The sequence below is a fragment of the Oncorhynchus nerka genome, linkage group LG20 (genome assembly GCF_034236695.1).
Source record: "Oncorhynchus nerka isolate Pitt River linkage group LG20, Oner_Uvic_2.0, whole genome shotgun sequence".
Taxonomy (NCBI): domain Eukaryota; kingdom Metazoa; phylum Chordata; class Actinopteri; order Salmoniformes; family Salmonidae; genus Oncorhynchus; species Oncorhynchus nerka.
Genome location: NC_088415.1, coordinates 51,386,200 through 51,410,315, shown reverse-complemented (window position 1 = coordinate 51,410,315; position 24,116 = coordinate 51,386,200). Strand labels below are relative to the sequence as shown.

At 44.7% G+C, this 24,116-nt stretch overlaps 1 protein-coding gene across 1 annotated transcript in view; it reads left to right on the top strand.

The window, feature by feature from the left end:
• LOC115124322 (protein unc-13 homolog A-like) overlaps positions 1-24,116 on the top strand; it is a 157,008-nt gene that overhangs the window by 71,225 nt on the left and 61,667 nt on the right. The window contains exons 7-8 of the mRNA XM_065006068.1: positions 18,272-18,476; positions 21,965-22,996. Of these exons, the coding sequence (XP_064862140.1) occupies positions 18,272-18,476; positions 21,965-22,996 (1,237 nt within the window). The remainder of the gene's footprint in view (positions 1-18,271; positions 18,477-21,964; positions 22,997-24,116) is intronic.

The following is a 24,116-nucleotide window of genomic DNA, read 5'->3' as shown; positions in this document are numbered from 1 at the left end:
CAATAACTTTGTTATATACCCTTTGTTGGCAATGAGAGGGTCAAACGTTTTCTGTAAGTCTTCACAAGGTTTTCACACACTGTTGCTGGTATTTTGGCCCATTCCTCCATGCAGTTCTCTTCGAGAGCAGTGATGTTTTTGGGCTGTTGCTGGGCAACACTGACTTTCAACTCCCTCAAAGATTTTCTATGGGGTTGAGATCTGGAGACTGGCTAGGCCACTCCAGGACCTTGAAATGCTTCTTCACGAAGCCACTCCTTCGTTGCCCGGGCGGTGTGTTTGGGATCATTGTCATGCTGAAAGACCCAGCCACGTTTCATCTTCAATGCCCTTGCTGATGGAAGGAGGTTTTCACTCAAAATCTCACGATACATGGCCCCATTCATTCTTTCCTTTACACGGATCAGTCGTCCTGGTCCCTTTGCAGAAAAACAGCCCCAAAGCATGATGTTTCCACCCCCATGCTTCACAGTAGGTTGAGTTTTTACCAAAATGATCTATTTTGGTTTCATCTGACCATATGACATTCTCCCAATCTTCTTCTGGATCATCCAAATGCTCTCTAGCAAACTTCAGACGGGCCTGGACATGTACTGGCTTAAGCAGGGGACACGTCTGGCACTGCAGGATTTGAGTCCCTGGCGGCGTAGTGTGTTACTGATGGTAAGCTTTGTTACTTTGTTCCCAGCTCTCTGCAGGTCATTCACTAGGTCCCCCCCGTGTGGTTCTGGGATTTTTGCTCACCGTTCTTGTGATCATTTTGACCCCACGGGGTGAGATCTTGCGTGGAGCCCCAGATTGAGGGAGATTATCAGTGGTCTTGTATGTCTTCCATTTCCTAATAATTGCTCCCACAGTTGATTTCTTCAAACCAAGCTGCTTACCTATTGCAGATTCAGTCTTCCCAGCCTGGTGCAGGTCTACAATTTTGTTTCTGGTGTCCTTTGACAGCTCTTTGGTCTTGGCCATAGTGGAGTTTGGAGTGTGACTGTTTGAGGTTGTGGACAGGTGTCTTTTATACTGATAACAAGTTCAAACAGGTGCCATTAATACAGGTAACGAGTGGAGGACAGAGGAGCATCTTAAAGAAGAAGTTACAGGTCTGTGAGAGCCAGAAATCTTGCTTGTTTGAAGGTGACCAAATACTTATTTTCCACCATAATTTGCAAATAAATTCATAAAAAATCCTACAATGTGATTTTCTGGAGAAAAAAAATCTAATTTTGTCTGTCATAGTTGAAGTGTACCAATGATGAAAAGGCCTCATCTTTTTAAGTGGGAGAACTTGCACAATTGGTGGCTGACTAAATACTTTTTTGCCCCACTGTATGTACATTTACATTTTACATTTAAGTCATTTAGCAGACGCTCTTATCCAGAGCGACTTACAAATTGGTGCGTTCACCTTATGACATCCAGTGGAACAGCCACTTTACAATAGTGCATCTAAATCTTTTTAAGGGGGGTGAGAAGATTACTTTATCCTATCCTAGGTATTCCTTAACCTCTTCAGTCGACCCTCTACTTTTTGAACATTCTGTTAAAAATCGCGCAACATTTCAGCGCCCTGCTACTCATGCCAGGAATATAGTATATGCATTTGCTTAGTCTGTGTGGATAGAAAACACTCAGACATTTAAAAAACTAGTTAAATCACTGCTGTGGCTTTACCAGAACGGCATTTACATCGAAAAGCACAGGAAAAACTGATCACTGAAAATGGGAAAATATATCCATGCGCTACTTGAACCCATTGATAAACGTGAACCACAATTAATTGACTGAGGTTGCAGTACCTACAGCTTCCACAGGGTGTCTAGAGTCTTGTCATTTCCCTTCGAGTTTTTTTCTTGGTCAAACACATACAGGACACCGTATCTAATCCGGTCTAGGACCGGATATTTTCGTTGAGTTTCTAGCCGGACATTTTTCCAGACGGACAGCTAATAATCTTTACATCGCCTCCTGATGAATTTTATCGCTTATTAACGTTTACTAATACCTAAAGTTGCATTACAAACGTATTTCGAAGTGTTTTGTGAAAGTTTATCGTCGACTTTTTGAATTTTAAAAAATGACGTTACGTTTTTGAAACAATGTTTTTTTCGTTTATCACACAGTCTACATATAACGATATCTAGGCTTTATATGGACCGATTTAATCGAAATAAAGACCCAAATAGTGTTTATGGGACATCTAGGAGTGCCAACAAAGAAGATGGTGAAAGGTAATGAATGTTTTCTATTTTATTGTGCGGTTTATTGTAACTTGCCGAAATGCTAATTATTTTGTTTTACGTCCCCTGTGGGTCTTTTGGGGTGTTGCATGCTATCAGATAATAGCTTCTCATGCTTTCGCATGAAAAGCATTTAAAAAATCTGACTTGTTGCCTGGATTCACAACGAGTGTAGCTTTAATTCGATACCCTGCATGTGTATTTTAATGAACTTTTGAGTTTTAACTAATACTATTAGCATTTAGCGTAGCGCATTTGCATTTCCAGAGCTCTAGTTGGGACGCAAGCGTCCCGGGTAGAAGCAACAGGTTATTAAAGAGGTGGGGTTTCAGGTGTCTCCGGAAGGTGGTGATTGACTCCGCTGTCCTGGCGTCGTGAGGGAGTTTGTTCCACCATTGGGGGGCCAGAGCAGCGAACAGTTTTGACTGGGCTGAGCGGAACTGTACTTCCTCAGTGGTAGGGAGGCGAGCAGGCCAGAGGTGGATGAACGCAGTGCCCTTGTTTGGGTGTAGGGCCTGATCAGAGCCTGGAGGTACTGAGGTGCCGTTCCCCCTCACAGCTCCGTAGGCAAGCACCATGGTCTTGTAGCGGATGCGAGCTTCAACTGGAAGCCAGTGGAGGGAGCGGAGGAGCGGGAGTGACGTGAGAGAACTTGGGAAGGTTGAACACCAGACGGGCTGCGGCGTTCTGGATGAGTTGTAGGGGTTTAATGGCACAGGCAGGGAGCCCAGCCAACAGCGAGTTGCAGTAATCCAGACGGGAGATGACAAGTGCCTGGATTAGGACCTGCGCCGCTTCCTGTGTGAGGCAGGGTCGTACTCTGCGGATGTTGTAGAGCATGAACCTACAGGAACGGGCCACCGCCGCCTTGATGTTAGTTGAGAACGACAGGGTGTTGTCAGGATCACGCCAAGGTTCTTAGCGCTCTGGGAGGAGGACACAATGGAGTTGTCAACCGTGATGGCGAGATCATGGAGCGGGCAGTCCTTCCCGGGAGGAAGAGCAGCTCCGTCTTGCCGAGGTTCAGCTTGAGGTGGTGATCCGTCATCCACACTGATATGTCTGCCAGACATGCAGAGATGCGGTCGCCACCTGGTCATCAGAAGGGGGAAAGGAGAAGATTAATTGTGTGTCGTCTGCATAGCAATGATAGGAGAGACCATGTGAGGTTATGACAGAGCCAAGTGACTTGGTGTATAGCGAGAATAGGAGAGGGCCTAGAACAGAGCCCTGGGGACACCAGTGGTGAGAGCACGTGGTGTGGAGACGGATTCTCGCCACGCCACCTGGTAGGAGCGACCTGTCAGGTAGGACGCAATCCAAGCGTGGGCCGCGCCGGAGATGCCCAACTCGGAGAGGGTGGAGAGGAGGATCTGATGGTTCACAGTATCGAAGGCAGCCGATAGGTCTAGAAGGATGAGAGCAGACGAGAGAGAGTTAGCTTTAGCAGTGCGGAGCGCCTCCGTGATACAGAGAAGAGCAGTCTCAGTTGAATGACTAGTCTTGAAACCTGACTGATTTGGATCAAGAAGGTCATTCTGAGAGAGATAGCGGGAGAGCTGGCCAAGGACGGCACGTTCAAGAGTTTTGAAGAGTTTTGAAAATAAGTATTTGGTCAATAACAAAAGTTTATCTCAATAACTTTGTTATATACCCTTTGTTGGCAATGAGAGAGGTCAAACGTTTTCTGTAAGTCTTCACAAGGTTTTCACACACTGTTGCTGGTATTTTGGCCCATTCCTCCATGCAGTTCTCTTCGAGAGCAGTGATGTTTTGGGGCTGTTGCTGGGCAACACTGACTTTCAACTCCCTCCAAAGATTTTCTATGGGGTTGAGATCTGGAGACTGGCTAGGCCACTCCAGGACCTTGAAATGCTTCTTACGAAGCCACTCCTTCGTTGCCCGGGCGGTGTGTTTGGGATCATTGTCATGCTGAAAGACCCAGCCACGTTTCATCTTCAATGCCCTTGCTGATGGAAGGAGGTTTTCACTCAAAATCTCACGATACATGGCCCCATTCATTCTTTCCTTTACACGGATCAGTCGTCCTGGTCCCTTTGCAGAAAAACAGCCCCAAAGCATGATGTTTCCACCCCCATGCTTCACAGTAGGTTGAGTTTTTACCAAAATGATCTATTTTGGTTTCATCTGACCATATGACATTCTCCCAATCTTCTTCTGGATCATCCAAATGCTCTCTAGCAAACTTCAGACGGGCCTGGACATGTACTGGCTTAAGCAGGGGGACACGTCTGGCACTGCAGGATTTGAGTCCCTGGCGGCGTAGTGTGTTACTGATGGTAAGCTTTGTTACTTTGTTCCCAGCTCTCTGCAGGTCATTCACTAGGTCCCCCCCGTGTGGTTCTGGGATTTTTGCTCACCGTTCTTGTGATCATTTTGACCCCACGGGGTGAGATCTTGCGTGGAGCCCCAGATTGAGGGAGATTATCAGTGGTCTTGTATGTCTTCCATTTCCTAATAATTGCTCCCACAGTTGATTTCTTCAAACCAAGCTGCTTACCTATTGCAGATTCAGTCTTCCCAGCCTGGTGCAGGTCTACAATTTTGTTTCTGGTGTCCTTTGACAGCTCTTTGGTCTTGGCCATAGTGGAGTTTGGAGTGTGACTGTTTGAGGTTGTGGACAGGTGTCTTTTATACTGATAACAAGTTCAAACAGGTGCCATTAATACAGGTAACGAGTGGAGGACAGAGGAGCATCTTAAAGAAGAAGTTACAGGTCTGTGAGAGCCAGAAATCTTGCTTGTTTGAAGGTGACCAAATACTTATTTTCCACCATAATTTGCAAATAAATTCATAAAAAATCCTACAATGTGATTTTCTGGAGAAAAAAAATCTAATTTTGTCTGTCATAGTTGAAGTGTACCAATGATGAAAAGGCCTCATCTTTTTAAGTGGGAGAACTTGCACAATTGGTGGCTGACTAAATACTTTTTTGCCCCACTGTATGTACATTTACATTTTACATTTAAGTCATTTAGCAGACGCTCTTATCCAGAGCGACTTACAAATTGGTGCGTTCACCTTATGACATCCAGTGGAACAGCCACTTTACAATAGTGCATCTAAATCTTTTAAGGGGGGTGAGAAGGATTACTTTATCCTATCCTAGGTATTCCTTAACCTCTTCAGTCGACCCTCTACTTTTTTGAACATTCTGTTAAAAATCGCGCAACATTTCAGCGCCCTGCTACTCATGCCAGGAATATAGTATATGCATTTGCTTAGTCTGTGTGGATAGAAAACACTCAGACGTTTAAAAAACTGGTTAAATCACTGCTGTGGCTTTACCAGAACGGCATTTACATCGAAAAGCACAGGAAAAACTGATCACTGAAAATGGGGAAAATATATCCATGCGCTACTTGAACCCATTGATAAACGTGAACCACAATTAATTGACTGAGGTTGCAGTACCTACAGCTTCCACAGGGTGTCTAGAGTCTTGTCATTTCCCTTCGAGTTTTTTCTTGGTCAAACACATACAGGACACCGTATCTAATCCGGTCTAGGACCGGATATTTTCGTTGAGTTTCTAGCCGGACATTTTTCCAGACGGACAGCTAATAATCTTTACATCGCCTCCTGATGAATTTTATCGCTTATTAACGTTTACTAATACCTAAAGTTGCATTACAAACGTATTTCTCAAGTGTTTTGTGAAAGTTTATCGTCGACTTTTTGAATTTTAAAAAATGACGTTACGTTTTGAAACAATGTTTTTTTTCGTTTATCACACAGTCTACATATAACGATATCTAGGCTTTATATGGACCGATTTAATCGAAATAAAGACCCAAATAGTGTTTATGGGACATCTAGGAGTGCCAACAAAGAAGATGGTGAAAGGTAATGAATGTTTTCTATTTTATTGTGCGGTTTGTGTAACGCCGAAATGCTAATTATTTTGTTTACGTCCCCTGTGGGTCTTTTGGGGTGTTGCATGCTATCAGATAATAGCTTCTCATGCTTTCGCCGAAAAGCATTTAAAAAATCTGACTTGTTGCCTGGATTCACAACGAGTGTAGCTTTAATTCGATACCCTGCATGTGTATTTTAATGAACTTTTGAGTTTTAACTAATACTATTAGCATTTAGCGTAGCGCATTTGCATTTCCAGAGCTCTAGTTGGGACGCAAGCGTCCCGGGTAGAAGCAACAGGTTATTAAAGAGGTGGGGTTTCAGGTGTCTCCGGAAGGTGGTGATTGACTCCGCTGTCCTGGCGTCGTGAGGGAGTTTGTTCCACCATTGGGGGGCCAGAGCAGCGAACAGTTTTGACTGGGCTGAGCGGGAACTGTACTTCCTCAGTGGTAGGGAGGCGAGCAGGCCAGAGGTGGATGAACGCAGTGCCCTTGTTTGGGTGTAGGGCCTGATCAGAGCCTGGAGGTACTGAGGTGCCGTTCCCCTCACAGCTCCGTAGGCAAGCACCATGGTCTTGTAGCGGATGCGAGCTTCAACTGGAAGCCAGTGGAGGGAGCGGAGGAGCGGGGTGACGTGAGAGAACTTGGGAAGGTTGAACACCAGACGGGCTGCGGCGTTCTGGATGAGTTGTAGGGGTTTAATGGCACAGGCAGGGAGCCCAGCCAACAGCGAGTTGCAGTAATCCAGACGGGAGATGACAAGTGCCTGGATTAGGACCTGCGCCGCTTCCTGTGTGAGGCAGGGTCGTACTCTGCGGATGTTGTAGAGCATGAACCTACAGGAACGGGCCACCGCCTTGATGTTAGTTGAGAACGACAGGGTGTTGTCCAGGATCACGCCAAGGTTCTTAGCGCTCTGGGAGGAGGACACAATGGAGTTGTCAACCGTGATGGCGAGATCATGGAACGGGCAGTCCTTCCCGGGAGGAAGAGCAGCTCCGTCTTGCCGAGGTTCAGCTTGAGGTGGTGATCCGTCATCCACACTGATATGTCTGCCAGACATGCAGAGATGCGATTCGCCACCTGGTCATCAGAAGGGGGAAAGGAGAAGATTAATTGTGTGTCGTCTGCATAGCAATGATAGGAGAGACCATGTGAGGTTATGACAGAGCCAAGTGACTTGGTGTATAGCGAGAATAGGAGAGGGCCTAGAACAGAGCCCTGGGGGACACCAGTGGTGAGAGCACGTGGTGTGGAGACGGATTCTCGCCACGCCACCTGGTAGGAGCGACCTGTCAGGTAGGACGCAATCCAAGCGTGGGCCGCGCCGGAGATGCCCAACTCGGAGAGGGTGGAGAGGAGGATCTGATGGTTCACAGTATCGAAGGCAGCCGATAGGTCTAGAAGGATGAGAGCAGACGAGAGAGAGTTAGCTTTAGCAGTGCGGAGCGCCTCCGTGATACAGAGAAGAGCAGTCTCAGTTGAATGACTAGTCTTGAAACCTGACTGATTTGGATCAAGAAGGTCATTCTGAGAGAGATAGCGGGAGAGCTGGCCAAGGACGGCACGTTCAAGAGTTTTGGAGAGAAAAGAAAGAAGGGATACTGGTCTGTAGTTGTTGACATCGGAGGGATCGAGTGTAGGTTTTTCAGAAGGGGTGCAACTCTCGCTCTCTTGAAGACGGAAGGGACGTAGCCAGCGGTCAGGGATGAGTTGATGAGCGAGGTGAGGTAAGGGAGAAGGTCTCCGGAAATGGTCTGGAGAAGAGAGGAGGGGATAGGGTCAAGCGGGCAGGTTGTTGGGCGGCCGGCCGTCACAAGACGCGAGATTTCATCTGGAGAGAGAGGGAGAAAGAGGTCAGAGCACAGGGTAGGGCAGTGTGAGCAGAACCAGCGGTGTCATTTGACTTAGCAAACGAGGATCGGATGTCGTCGACCTTCTTTTCAAAATGGTTGACGAAGTCATCTGCAGAGAGGGAGGAGGGGGGGGGAGGATTCAGGAGGGAGGAGAAGGTGGCAAAGAGCTTCCTAGGGTTAGAGGCAGATGCTTGGAATTTAGAGTGGAAGAAAGTGGCTTTAGCAGCAGAGACAGAAGAGGAAAATGTAGAGAGGAGGGAGTGAAAGGATGCCAGGTCCGCAGGGAGGCGAGTTTTCCTCCATTTCCGCTCGGCTGCCCGGAGCCTTGTTCTGTGAGCTCGCAATGAGTCGTCGAGCCACGGAGCGGGAGGGGAGGACCGAGCCGGCCTGGAGGATAGGGGACATAGAGAGTCAAAGGATGCAGAAAGGGAGGAGAGGAGGGTTGAGGAGGCAGAATCAGGAGATAGGTTGGAGAAGGTTTGAGCAGAGGGAAGAGATGATAGGATGGAAGAGGAGAGAGTAGCGGGGGAGAGAGAGCGAAGGTTGGGACGGCGCGATACCATCCGAGTAGGGGCAGTGTGGGAAGTGTTGGATGAGAGCGAGAGGGAAAAGGATACAAGGTAGTGGTCGGAGACTTGGAGGGGAGTTGCAATGAGGTTAGTGGAAGAACAGCATCTAGTAAAGATGAGGTCGAGCGTATTGCCTGCCTTGTGAGTAGGGGGGGAAGGTGAGAGGGTGAGGTCAAAAGAGGAGAGGAGTGGAAAGAAGGAGGCAGAGAGGAATGAGTCAAAGGTAGACGTGGGGAGGTTAAAGTCGCCCAGAACTGTGAGAGATGAGCCGTCCTCAGGAAAGGAGCTTATCAAGGCATCAAGCTCATTGATGAACTCTCTGAGGGAACCTGGCGGGCGATAAATGATAAGGATGTTAAGCTTGAAAGGGCTGGTAACTGTGACAGCATGGAATTCAAAGGAGGCGATAGACAGATGGGTAAGGGGAGAAAGAGAGAATGACCACTTGGGAGAGATGAGGATCCCGGTGCCACCACCCCGCTGACCAGAAGCTCTCGGGGTGTGCGAGAACACGTGGGCGGACGAAGAGAGAGCAGTAGGAGTAGCAGTGTTATCTGTGGTGATCCATGTTTCAGTCAGTGCCAAGAAGTCGAGGGACTGGAGGGAGGCATAGGCTGAGATGAACTCTGCCTTGTTGGCCGCAGATCGGCAGTTCCAGAGGCTACCGGAGACCTGGAACTCCACGTGGGTCGTGCGCTGGGACCACCAGATTAGGGTGGCCGCGCCACGCGGTGTGGAGCGTTTGTATGGTCTGTGCAGAGAGGAGAGAACCGGGATAGACAGACACATAGTTGACAGGCTACAGAAGAGGCTACGCTAATGCAAAGGAGATTGGAATGACAAGTGGACTACACGTCTTGAATGTTCAGAAAGTTAAGCTTACGTAGCAAGAATCTTATTGACTAAAATGATTAAAATGATACAGTACTGCTGAAGTAGGCTAGCTGGCAGTGGCTGCGTTGTTGACTTTGTAGGCTAGCTGTCAGTGGCTGCGTTGTTGACACTACACTAATCAAGTCGTTCCGTTGAGTGTGATAGTTTCTACAGTGCTGCTATTCGGGGGCTAGCTGGCTAGCTAGCAGTGTTGATTACGTTACGTTGCGTTAAAAGAACGACAATAGCAGGCTAGCTAACCTAGAAAATCGCTCTAGACTACACAATTATCTTTGATACCAAGACGGCTATGTAGCTAGCTATGTAGCTAGCTACGATCAAACAAATCAAACCGTTGTACTGTAATGAAATTAAATGAAAATGTGATACTACCTGTGGAGCGAAGCGGAAAGCGACCGGGTTGTTGAGTGAGGAAGTTCTATTCGGTAGACGTTGGCTAGCTGTTGGCTAGCTAGCAGTGTCTCCTACGTTAAGGACGACAAATAGCTGGCTAGCTAACCTCGGTAAATTAAGATAATCACTCTAAGACTACACGCTCTAAACTACACAATTATCTTGGATACGAAGACAGCAAAGACAACTATGTAGCTAGCTAACACTACACTAATCAAGTCGTTCAGTTGAGTGTAATAGTTTTTACAGTGCTACTATTCGGTAGACGGTGGACGTTAGCTAGCTGGCTAGCTGGCTAGCTGCTGGGCAGATAGCAGTGTAGACTACGTTAGGACGACGAAATACGATAATTACGCAATTATCTTTGATACAAAGACGGCTATGTAGCTAGCTAAGAAGAAATTGCTAAGATTAGACAAATCAAACCGTTGTGCTATAGTGAAATGTAATGAAATGTAATGAAAAGTTATACTACCTGCGGGCCGAAGTGCGAATGCGACCGCTCGCTAGGGTTGCGGCAGTATACTGTATACTGTAACTAAAAAACAATATTTTAAAACTCCTCCACAATAATCTCCATCCCACTCTCTTGTGTGGGAAAAGCTCAGTATGCCTCTTCTGTTTACACAGGAAAATGGGTGACCTGGAGAGATGAGCTCTATAGGAGTTCTATGGTTGGAGTTGAGATGGTCCACATTAGCTGGAATGGCCGCTGTGCTGAGTGGGCACTGAATGAGTGGTTTCTGCAGGTCATGCTTGTGCAGCATTGTAAAAAGGTATTCCTCTGTGGTACAATAAAGTAATGATGTTCTCTTTTCAACCATGTAGCATAATTGAGAGACATCTCAACAGACAGACATCTTTCATGTCAAATATGGACCTTCTTGATGTCTGGGTGCTTGACACAAGCCCTGATATTCTGGTTCTCGCAGAGACCTGGCTCAATTGTTAGATTATGGATAAGGGCCTTGAAATAACTGATTACAACATTTTCAGGTGTGATAGATGGAAAGGGGGGGGTGGCTATATATGTGAAATAAACACAGAATATTTGTCTTGACTTTAACCTGACTCAACTAATTTCCAAACCCACCTGGATCTTTCCACAAATTGCAAAATTCATATGATATTATACAAATTGCTAAATGTGTAACATGTCACATGACAAGGATGACGTAGTACACAATTGGAGGACATAGTACACAAAAAACGGGGACCACTTTTTACTCGTGAGCACCACTTTCAAAACTCCTGGCTGGATACAGAAGTTTGAGAGTGCATCTTTAATGTAAGACCCCTATCAAATTCCTCACTGATTGATCCAGGGATTTTTCTGCCATTGCAATTCTTTGGAGTTGGTCAGCTAAGCATTTTTTTCGGGTTGCCTAAGTCCAAACAGTGTAAAAAAATATATATATATAATTTTGGGATGGAAAAACGCTTTCAGTGTTAACTTAAACGACTCAACCCAGATATAAAGTACATTTGAAGTCTGAAGTTTACGTACACCTTTGCCAAATACATTTAAACAAAATTCCTGACATATAATCCTAGTAAAAATTCCCTGTCTTAGTTCAGTTAGGATCACCACTTTATTTTAAGAATGTGAAATGTCACAATAATAGTAGAGAATGATTTATTTCAACTTGTTTTTTTTCATCACATTCCCAGTGGTTCAGAAGTTTACATACACTCAATTAGTATTTGGTAGCATTGCATTTAAATGATTTAACTTGGGTCAAACATTTTGGGTAGCCTTCCACAAGCTTCACACAATAAGTCAGGTGAATTTTGGCCCATACCTCTTCACAGAGGTGGTGTAACTGAGCCATGTTTTTAGGCCTCCTTGCTTGCACACGCTTTTTCAGTTCTGTCCACAAATGTTCTATATGATTGAGGTCAGGGCTTTGTGATGGCCACTCCAATACCTTGACTTTGTTGTCCTCAAGCCATTTTGCCAGAACTTTGGAAGTATGCTTGGGGTCATTGTCCATTTGGAAGACCCATTTGCAAGACCCATTTGCAACCAAGCTATAACTTCTAACTGATTTCTTGAGATGTTATTTCAAATTATCCACATCCACCTCATGATGCCATCTATTTTGTGAAGTGCACCAGTCCACAACATGATGCTGCCACCCCCGTGCTTCACGGTTGGGATGGTGTTCTTCGGCTTTGCAGGCATCCCCCTTTTTCCTCGAAACATAACGATGGTCATTATGGCCAAACAGTTCTATTGTTGTTTCATCAGATCAGAGGACATTTCTCAGAAAAGTACGATCTTTGTCCCCATGTGCAGTTGCAAACCGTAGTCTTGCTTTTTTTATGGTGGTTTTGGAGCAGTGTCTTCTTCCTTGCTGAGCGGACTTTCAGGTTATTTCGATATAGGACTCGTTTTACTGTGGATATAGATACTTTTGTACCGGTTTCCTCCAGCATCTTCACATGGTCTTTTGCTGCTGTTCTGGGATTGATTTTCACTTTTCGCACCAAAGTACGTTCATCTCTAGGAGACAGAATGCGTCTCCTTCCTGAGCGGTATGACTGCTGCGTGGTCCCATGGTGTTTATACTTGCATACTATTGTTTGTACAGATGAACGTGGTATCTTCTGGCATTTGGAAATTACTCCCAAGGATGAACCAGACTTGTGGTGGTCTGCGGACTTGTGGAGGTCTGATTTTCCCATGATGTCAAGCAAAGAGGCACTGAGTTTGAAGGTAGGCCTTGAAATACATCCACAGGTACACCTTCAATTGACTCAAATTCTGTCAACTATCAGAAGCTTCTAAAGCCATGACATAATTTTCTGGAATTTTCCAAGCTGTTTAAAGGCACAGTCAACTTAGTGTATGTTAACTTCTGACCCACTGGAATTGAGATACAGTGAAATAGTCTGTAAAATCTAAATTAGAGCATGACAGACGTAGGTTTACCATGTTGAGAAATAAGGTGATAAAAGAAATCAGACAGGCCAAGGCAAACTTTTTTATTAACATAATTGGTGAGGCGAAGGGAAATTCTAAATTGATATGGGAGAATCTAAAAAAGTTAACAGGGAAAGACCATAGTAACACTGCAAAAAGACTAGAAATCATGGTGAATAACAATCTAACACAGGATGCAGTTGAAATAGCAACAGCCTTCAATTCCTACTTTATTGACTCTGTCAGGTTACTGACACAGAACCCCTCCACTGATTTCTTGGGCTCAGTGCTAGTGAATGACACTCAACCTGTCTTCATCATAAGGGAGGTTTCTGAGTCAAAGGTGAACAAGGTGATTAGCTCACTAAAGAACTCTAAAGCCAAAGATGTGTTTGGGATGGACTCTACCTTTCTTAAAAACTACAAAGAGTCACTCATTGGCCCCATTACTAAGGTCACCAACACATCTATTGGTCTCGTGTGTTTCCAAGGGTATGGAAGTCGGCCATAATAACGGCCATCTTTAAATCAGGCGACCCTGCTGACGTGAGTAACTACAGGCCCATTAGTATACTACCTGTGGTGTCAAAGGTTGTTGAAAAGTGTGTAGCAGAACAACTGATTGCCCACCTCAACAACAGCCCCTTCACATTACACTCCATGCAGTTTGGCTTCAGAGCGAAACACTCCACAGAAACGGCCAACTGCTTTCTTCTGGAAAATGTGAAGTCCAAGATGGACAAAGGGGTGCTGTTGGGGCTGTGTTTCTGGACCTAAGGAAGGCTTTTGATACTGTTAACCATGAGATTCTCATCACAAAATTGTCCAAGTTCAACTTTTCCCCTGATGCCTTGAGATGGATGAAATCATACCTTGAAGGCAGAACTCAGTGTGTCAGAGTGAGCAATGAGCTGTCGCCCACTCGTAGCTATGATGTGGGCGTGCCCCAAGGGTCAATACTGGGGCCCCTCCTGTTCAGCCTGTACATTAATGATCTGCCTTCTGTCTGTACTGGGTCTGAAGTTCAAATGTATGCAGATGATACAGTGATATATGTGCATGCAAAGAGCAAACAACAAGCTGCACAAGAACTCACTACTGTAATGGTCCAGGTTACAAAGTGGCTCAGTGACTCGTGTTTGCATCTCAATGTGAAAAAAACTGTTTTCATGTTCTTCACAAAGAGGGCAACAGATGCTACTGAGCCAGATGTCTATGTGTCAGGGGAGCAGCTCCAGGTGGTATCCGATTTTAAGTACCTTGGCATCATACTTGATTCCAACCTCTCTTTTAAAAAGCATGTGAAAAAGGTAATTCAAATAACTAAATTCAATCTAGCTAATTTCCGATTTATACGAAATTGTTTGACTACAGAGGTAGCAAAACTGTACTTCAAATCTATGATACTCCCCCACTTAACATACTGCTTGACTAGTTGGGCCCAAGCTTGCTGTACAACATTAAAACCTATTCAGTCTGTCTACAAACAGGCTCTCAAAGTGCTTGATAGGAAGCCCAATAGCCATCATCATTGTCACATCCTTAGAAAGCATGAGCTCTTGAGTTGGGAAAATCTTGTGCAATACACCGACGCATGTCTTGTATTCAAGATCCTTAATGGCCTGGCTCCCCCTCCACTCAATATTTTTGTTAAACAGAAAACCCAGACATATGGCAGCAGATCCACAAGGTCTGCCATGAGAGGTGACTGTATAGTTCCCCTAAGGAAAAGCACCTTTAGTAAATCTGCATTCTCTGTGAGAGCTTCCCATGTCTGGAATACACTGCCATCAGACACACATAACTGCACCACATATCACACTTTCACAAAATGCTTGAAGACCTGGCTAAAGGTCAATCAGATTTGTGAACATATTGTCTTGCTGCTTTTTGTTCTATGTTGCTCTGTCTGTATGCTATGTCTTGCTTGTCCTATGTTGCTATGTCTTGCTTGTTCTATGGTGCTATTGTCTATATAGTAATTGTTTTTAATAACCTGCCCAGGGACTGCGGTTGAAAATTAGCCTGCTGGCTAAAACCGGCACTTTTACTGAAACGTTGATTAATGTGCACTGTCCCTGTAAAAATAAAATAAACTAAACTAAACAATTGTTGGAAAAATTATGTGTCATGCATAAAGTAGGTGTCCTAACCTAAACTATAGTTAACAAGAAATTTGGTTGAAGTGGTTGAAAAACGAGTTTTAATGACTCCAACATAAGTGTATGTAAACTTCAACTGTATGTAATATAATCTTTGAGAATTAACAATCATCCAAATAAAACGGTCAGGGAGAATTGAAATTCCCAAAACAGTGAATTTAGCAGTATTGCTTTTCTTATTATGTTTGCGCAAAATAACGCAGCATTAACCTTGGCAAAATGTCATAGAATTTTTTTTCTCACAGCTCCATGGTGACATTTGTAGAATTGCAGGAAATTGGCTTTAGAATGAAACAACAAAAATTCTCTACAATTTAGCCATGCCGACGGGCCAACCATGGCCATTGCCTGAAAACCCCTTTTTTATCCAGAAAAACCCCTGTGATCTTGTTCTGAGAAACTGCACAAGGACTTGTCAAATGGTGTCTTTGCTAATGCAATTAGCGATCACTCTCCTATATTGCCTGTATTAGAGATACAAAGCAGAAAAATTCTGATCCTTGTGTAATTATGAAAATACATTTGAAAATTGTCTCTCCCCAAGGGTAGAGTATTGCTCTGAGTTTTCCTTTGTCCGTTGCATACCTGACCCTGAATTAACCTTGGAATTCTTCTTATTTATCTTTGTCTCTCTGGCGGATATACTTGCCCCCTTTAAATGCCTTAGAGTTAAAAAGGAAGAAATCCTTTGTTCTCTTCAAAGCTTTCTGACTTCATTATAATGAGAAATCAGGCCTGGGCTAGAAAAACTGACTCGATATCTGATTGTCAGCTTCTCAGGCAAATGAGAAATAAATGCACTTCCTCAATTAAGAAAGTGAAGTCGAGCTACTTTCTAAATTCTATTTCAGACACTGCTAATGATCCAGCTACATTTTGGGAAATAGTTAATGCACTGAACAGTGGAAATTCCACCAATTTCCTGCCTAATCAAGTTGTGTCTGGCACTGGCATCATTACTGAACAAAGATAGATAAGTGATACATTTAATTAGCATTTTATCTCTGCAGGCTTCCTATTTGAAAGAAATAGTGGTTTAACTGACCCTTTAGTTAGTTTAGTTTAGTCAGACCACATTCTTCCCCTCTCCCAACCATTAGTTTGCTTAATGGAAACCCCGTCAACTACAATACAATCATTTCATACATTTTCTGTTTTTGATGTACTAAATGCCTTGCTAAAATTGATGTAAAAAAATCCATTGGGGATGATTCGCTTGACAACTTCTTAGTGCAGCTTTCTGCTCCTCTTATTGCGCAATCATTGACACATTTTTTACTTGATGATTGTCTCTGGTGCTATCCCGAAGGTCTGGAAAGTGGCCCATGTTCTTCCCCTTTACAAAGGTGGTGACCCTTGTGACCTTAATAATTATTAGACCTATTTGTAAACTTTCTTGCCTAGCTAACATGTTTGAATTCTTGATACAGTATTTCTTAACTTCCAAATATATTCTAAATGTACATCAGGGGAACTTCAGACCAGGGCATAGTACCATCACAACAGCGTCACTGGTTTTATATGATGTCGTAAATTGTTTGGCTAGGAAGAAACACTGTTGCTGTATTCATTGACTTGTCTAAAGCATTCAAAACTGTCATCCACTCTTTACTATTTCAAAGGTTGTCTGTAATTGGCCTGAATCAGGCATCATGTAACGGTTTAAAAACTACCTGACAAACAGGACACCACTGTATTTTTTGATGGTGTTAAGTAAAGTTTCCTTGATATTACGAAAGATGTCCCACGGGTATATTTTAGGTCCTGTAATTTTTACTGTCAATATAAATAATATTGGTCTTTCTGGAAGAAAAAAAAAAAGAACATACACTTGTAAATACACCATGACAGCGCAACACACAAGGGGTGGAACAGTGGCAAAGGTACCCACAGGACAAACAGAATCATTTTAGTCTGAGCACTGTTGTGCTATTGCCCGCAAGGTTTCCCAGGATTTTTCGGAGCTGTAATCTGCCTTTTGTTGCTTTGCAGAAAGCCTTTGTTGAACTTAAATTGGTACTTAATACAGGTAAAACAAAGTACATGATGTTTTCCAATTCACTTAAAAATATATCTGAGGTTTTACGTATATGTACATTGTATGGTGCCCACATTGATCGTGTCCCCTCTTATAAATATCTGGGCATCTGGATTGATGAAAAGTTATCTTTTTAAAAGCATATGGATGAGTTGGTTAAGCAGTTGAGAATAAAAATAGGCTTCTTCTCTAGAACTAGATCATGCCTATCCCTGAACAGCCGAAATCAGATAATTCATTTAAATTTCCTGGCGGTGCTAGACTACGGTGACACAATATATATGAATGCAGCTGCAACTACACTGAAACCATTAGATGCCATTTACCACAGCCCACTTCGCTTTATTACGGGCCACAGGTTCAGTATACATTATCGCATCCTATATCAGAAAGTAGGCTGGCCCTGTTAAGTCTCGTAGATCGATACACTGCTCTATTTTTGTTTATAAAGCCCTCTTGCATAAACTTCCGAAATACCTTCATTGTTAAATTACAGACATATGAGTCATCAGAACACAGGGATGGCTAACTCTAGAAATCCCATTGATCTCTACGGAATTCGGTAAATCTGCATTGTTTTTTTTGCGCCCCGTGTATGGAATGATCTGCAGAGCTCTCTGCACCTTGATGCTCTTTTACCTCTAGGCCAGTTCAAGATGTTGATGGAGAACATCCATCTTGAGGAATGTGATTGCTTAAATTTCTTGTAAATATTGCATGTTTTTTATTACTTTTGTTTTTGTAAATGTTGTATAATTTATGTACATACACGGCTCCCTTGCAAAAGAGGCCTTGGTCTAAATGGGATTTCCCTGTTAAAATGAAGGTTAAATCAATAAAAACTGGATTCTAACAGTCGGGCAGTATGACCGGGCAAGATTTTGTCAGAGTCCTATGTGAACAGGTTCCAATCTTTTTAAATCTGAACCAGTCCAAATGAGCTGAGTCTAGACTGTCTGAGTGAACGACAGTCCCGGATCTCCACAATGTAAATGTAGTTTTAGTCTCACCCACTCTCTCCTATACCCACTCTCTCAGGAGGGACAGCTTCACTTTCACTTTCAGGTCTATGTTAGTCTCTGATTAGAGGGAGAGAATAGAAAGAATCAGTGTTGCAGACCTCCACACTGTTCATTGACCAGTTATTCTCATATGTCTGGTTCCTCTCAAGGTTTCTTCCTGCCCCAAGGGAGTTGTCCCTCCCTCCCTTGTCACTGTTCCTCTAATCAGGGGAACAGTGACAAGGGAGGGCCTTTGTCAGGGCCCTGATTTAATTGAATAATAATTGATTGAACGTGTTCCCCCCCCTCCCCTCCAGATGAGGACCCAGACAGTGCTGTGGATGACAGAGACAGTGACTATCGCAGTGAGACCAGTAATGGCATCCCTCCTCCTTACTACACCACGTCCCAGCCCAATGCCTCCGTCCACCAGTACCCCATCAGAGACCAGCAGAACCGCCCCTCCTCCTACCCCCCCTCTAACAGCTGTGAACCCCTCGACTACCACCAGAGGGCCATCAGGTGTGTTTTGTCCTACTCCCCTCTATTTGTTTGCTGCTTGATCTCCTGCTCCAGCTCAGTGCTTGCCTTGCAGGCCTGCTCCCCTCGGGCTGAGGAAAAGACACACTCACCTGCCTGGGTTCCCTGACTTGGTTCCCTGACTGAGTTCCCTGGCCTGTCTCTCTCTCTCTCGCTGCTTCTTCATGCATTATTCAACAAACAATCTCATTGTGTGTGTGTGTGTGTGTGTGTGTGTGCACCCATGTCTGAAATGTGGCTTGCCTACTACTTTCCTAAACTAAATACTGTGTACTAATCGTACTACATACTATTTAGAACGTACTATTTAGTACAAACGTATGCAGTAAGCAACAGATATCAAGATACTCATTTCGCCTTCTCAGTATGGAGTAGTAAGACATCGTGACATTTAAGGCATAAACATAATATAGTTCACGAAAGTTTAACTTCATCCAGTTAGCATAACATCATTCATATTGTTTCTTATTCTACGGGCATAGTGTGAATGAATACAAACGAATCATATTTTTTCTTCTGCTCTTTCCTATTAGCCATGTGTGGAATGGCAGTCACCTATTTACCTTATAGCCTATAAGCACGGAACAATAATATACATTCCTCAGGCTTGCTGTTTAATCTATGGGCTCACTTTTGCAATTATCACATTCCTCCCTCTTAACCAATGGGCGTAAATCTTTGGATGTATTTATATGTCAACTTACCCTCATTCTCTCAATTGCTGTTTTCGCCAACCATCCACCTCCCAACCAGCAATAATAACTTTAGGGCCTGTTATTTTGGGGGATTGATGTGAACACACCAGCCAGCTGGTCTGCGCATGCTCTGAGGACGCAGCTAGGGATGTTGTCTGTGCCAGCAGCCTTGCGAGGGTTAACACGTTTAAATGTCTTACTCATGTCAGCCGCAGAGAAGGAGAGGGGGGGCCCGCAATCCTTGTTAGCGGGCTGCGTCGGTGGCACTGCATTATCCTCAAAGTGGGCAAAGAAGGTGTTTAGTTTGTTTGGAAGCAAGACGTCGGTGTCCGTGACGTGGCTGGTTTTCTTTTTGTAGTACGTAATTGCCTGTAGACCCTGCCACATACGTTTCATGTCTGAGCCATTAAATTGCGACTCCACTTTGTCCCTGTACCAATATTTAGCTTGTTTGATTGCCTTGTGGAGGGAATAACTACACTGTTTATATTCGGCCATATTCCCAGTCCTCTTTCAATGGTTAAATGCGGTGGTTTGCGCTTTCAGTTTTGCTCAAATGCCGCCATCCATCCATGGTTTTTTGTTAGGGTAGGTTTTAATAGTTAGGGTAGGTTTCACAGTGGGTACATCTCCTCCAATGCACTTCCTTATTTACTCACCGAGTCAGCGTATAGATCAAGGTTATTGTCTGAGGCTGCCCAGAACATTTCCCAGTCCGCGTGATCAAAACAATCTTGAAGCATGGATTCCGATTGGTCAGACCAGCGTTGAATGGTTCTAGTAATGGGTATATCCTGTTTGAGTTTCTGCCTATAGGACGGTAGGAGCGAGATGGAGTCGTGGTCAGATTTTTAGAGTAGCAGTGGTCCAGTGTATTGCCTGCACGAGGTGTGTTGGTTCATTGTCCTGTTGAAAAACAAATGATAGTCCCACTAAGCACAAACCAGATGGGATGGCATATCGCTGCAGAATGCTGTGTTAGCCACGCTGGTTAAGTGTGCCTTGAATTCTAAATAAATCACAATGACACCAGCAAAGCACACATTCACACCACCTCCTCCATGCTTCACGGTGGGAACCATGCATGCGGAGATCATCTGTTCACCTACTCTGCATTTCACAAAGACACAGCGGTTGGAATCAAACATCTCAAATTTGGACTCAACAGACCAAAGGACAGATTTCTAATCATTTCTAATCCTGTCCATTGCTCGTGTTTCTTGGCGCAAGCAAGTATTCTTCTTCTTATTGGTGTCCTTTTAGTGGTGGTTTCTTTGCAGCAATTCGACCATGAAGGCCTGAGTCAAATAGTCTCCTCTGAACAGTTGATGTTGAGATGTGTCTGTTACTTGAACTCTGTGAAGCATTTATTTGGGCAGCAATTTCTGAGGCTGGTAACTCTCTAATGAACATTTCCTCTGCAGCAGAGGTAACTCTGGGTTTTGCTTTCCTGTGGTGGTCCTCATGAGAGCCCGTTTCATCATAGCGCTTGATGATATTTGCGACTGCACTTCATGAAACTATCAAAGTTCTTGAAATTTTCCAGATTGACTGACCTTCATGTCTTAAAGTAATGATGTACTGTCGTTTCTCTTTTGCTTATTTGAGCTGTTCTTGCCATAATATGGACATGGTCTTTTACCAAATAGGGGTAGATACTTTGAAGAATCTCAAATATAAAGTATATTTTGATTTAACACTTTTTTGGTTACTACATGAATCCATATGTGTTATTTCATAGTTTTGATGTCTTCATTGTTATTCTACAATAGTAAAAATTAAGAAAAACCCTTCAATGAGAAGCTGTCCAAACTTTTGACTGGTACTTTACATTGAACAACAGAGCAGCTTTTCGGTATGTTTTGTTATTCTGTATAACCCCAACTCGACGACGAAGTTGGCTCTTTTACAGTGGAGGTCAATTGGAAAGAATGTTTGTTTTCCCCAAATTTTGGAAGAGGATAATTTCTTATTTTTACGTATAGGGCTACCTGCCATCACATCTGGCTCCAAGGATCTTCCCTTGGAGACGAGGCTATTCTCCAAACTATTTAATCAAATGTGATATTGCATTCCGTCTTTGTTGTTCATTCAGTCAAGCCTGTATTGGATTGAACTTTAAAACGTTCTATTTTCAGATACCCAAAAAGCCTACTATTTAGAATGCAAGTATGGGTATTCGGACATGGCCAGTGAGTGTTTATAGGTGTGTCTGTATCCTTTCCTTTACATTTCTCTCTTCTCTGCTCACCCCCTCTTGCACCTTCTCCCTCTCTCGCTCTCTCCCTCTCTCTATAATTTTTTTAATAGCTTAATTTAACATGGAGTATACTGCAAATACTCCTGTCTTTGCTCCCTGTGAGGATGCTTGTTCTTAATAATTTGTCAGCTTTCTGGAGGCCCCTCACCTTCCTGTTCTGCTCTTATTTATTTATTTATTTCTCTCTCTCTCTCCCTATTTCCCTTATTTTATTTATCTCTGTCTGATACTGCTGTCGCAATTAACTCTCTTTGATTAACCATCAGGTTTACCTTCACGGTCAGGTGTTATAGCAGAACATTTTACTATTGCTCAGGGATGCTCTGGACATTGTGTACCTTGGGAAAGTCTCTGTCTGTCCCTCCATGTTGGTTACTGCTTCTTCTTTTTTCCTTCCTTCCTTCTTCTGTGTTCCTCCACCTTGCCTCTCATCCTCTCTCCACATTCTCACTTTCTTCTCTCTCTCTCTCCCCATTTATCTTCATTTCCCTGTCTTGCTCCCCCTTCCTAACCAGTCCGACGGGAAGCTATGCATCGTCGGCAGAGTTGAGTCACTGCAGCAGCCAGCTGAGTGAGGAGGAGTACGGCCCGGAATACAGAGAGCGAGACCCTTATGATGAGAATGACTCCTACCACTCCTGTCACTCCTCTGTCAGCTACAGCAAAGGTTCTCCCGACTGGGACCCCGATGAGACCCAGGGGGCGTATAGCGACGAGGGGGGCTACAGTAAGGATGGGGGTGAGGGGGCCATCTATAAGGAGGATGATGGTGGTCTGTATGAGGAAGAAGTGGCGAATGAAGGAGAGGGGCACATATATGACGATGAGGATTATCTTCTGGATGGGACCCTCAGTGAGGATATCCCCTACACCCCTACCCCCACCAGCACGGCACCCACCACACTGGACGTCCCAGGTGCTTCCAGACCCCCTCTGCAGAAACAGCCCTCTCTGCATCAACAGCAGGCGCCACCCAGCCAACCGCCCAGCCATGCCCCAAATCTGGCCCACCCTCCGGGCATGGCTCCAGGAGGACAGCCCCTGGAACAGCCATCCACCCAGGCCCCTCATGCCCAGTCTCATCCCCAGCCAACCCCTGCCCCAGCCCAGTCCTTCTTCTCCATGGCCAAACCCTTCTCAGCAGCAGTAACAGGCCTGGCCTCCTCTTTCCTGTCTTCTGGAGTCCCTACTGCCCAACCTGCTCAGGCTCACTCCCCAGCTTCACAACCCCATCCCCAGTCTGCCTCCTCCATCCCCCCATCTCACCCCGCCACTACCTCCCATGGGCCCCAGTCCACAACCACTGGTCCCCCCTCTCAGCTGACCACCTCCACTGCCTCTCCCTCTGTTGCACATACAGAGGGCCCTGATGCCAAACCCCCCCTGCCGGAGGACCAACTCCTCCTAGAGGAAGACAAACCCCTTCCCCAAAAAATTAGGACCCCTACCCCGACAGAGGAGGAGCACCCCATGGAAGATGAGGACCAATGGTATGACGAGAGTCGCCCACCCACCCCCGTAGAGGAGGAGGAGCCCCTCCCAGAGAGGTAAACCCCATCTCAAATATTTTTCTGTTCTCCATGCGCAGAAGGGGCTTTGTTTATTGGGCCACCATATTGGGTGGACTGTGAAAAAGCACATAGGGATGCATCTGAAATGGCCCCCTATTCCCTTCCAGTGCACTACTTTTGACCAGGGACGTTTTGACGAAGTGTCTTGATTAACCCCACAGAACCCCCCTCCTTTCCTCTTAAAAACGCATTAAAAAAAAATATATTCCTTTCCTGAAATAACACTTGCTCTTGTCTTTTCCTGCTAGCACTGACTGCTGATAGTACATTTTATCCTCAATAAAGCAGCTAACTGTGAAATGTGATTATCTAACCTAACTACACTACATATCTAAAAGTATGTGGACACCAACTCGTCAAACATGTAATTCCAAAATCATAGGTATTAATATGGAGTTGGTCCCCCCTTTGCTGCTATAACAGCCTCCACTCTTTTGGGAAGGCTTTCCACTAGATGTTGGAACATTGCTGCGCAGTTTGCTTCCATTCAGCCACGAGAATATTAGTGAGGTCAGGCACTGATGTTCGGTGATTAGGCCTGGCTCGCAGTTGGCATTCCAATTCATCCCAAAGGTGTTTGATGGGGTTGAGGTCAGGGCTCTGTTGCAGGCCAGTCATGCTCTTCCACACCGATCTTGAAAAAGCATTTATGTATGGACCTCGCTTTGTGTACGAGTGCATTGACATGCTGAAACAGGAAGGGCCAAACTGTTGCCACAAAGTTGGAAGCATAGAATCGTCAAGAATGTCATTGTATGCTGCAGCGTTAAGATTTCCCTTCACTGGAACTAAGAGGCCTGAACCATGAAAAACAGCCCCAGACCATTGTTCCTCCTCCACCAAACTTTACAGTTGGCACTATGCATTTGGGCAGATAGCGTTCTCCTGATATCCGCCAAAACCAGATTTGTCCGTCGGACTGCGAGATGATGAAGCGTGATTAATCACTCCACTGCTCCAGAGTCCAATGGCGGCGGGCGTTACACCACTCCAGCCGACGCTTGGCATTGCGCATGGTGATCTTAGGCTTGTGTGCAGCTGATCGGCCATGGAAACCCATTTCATGAAGCTCCCGACAAACAGTTATTGTGCTGAC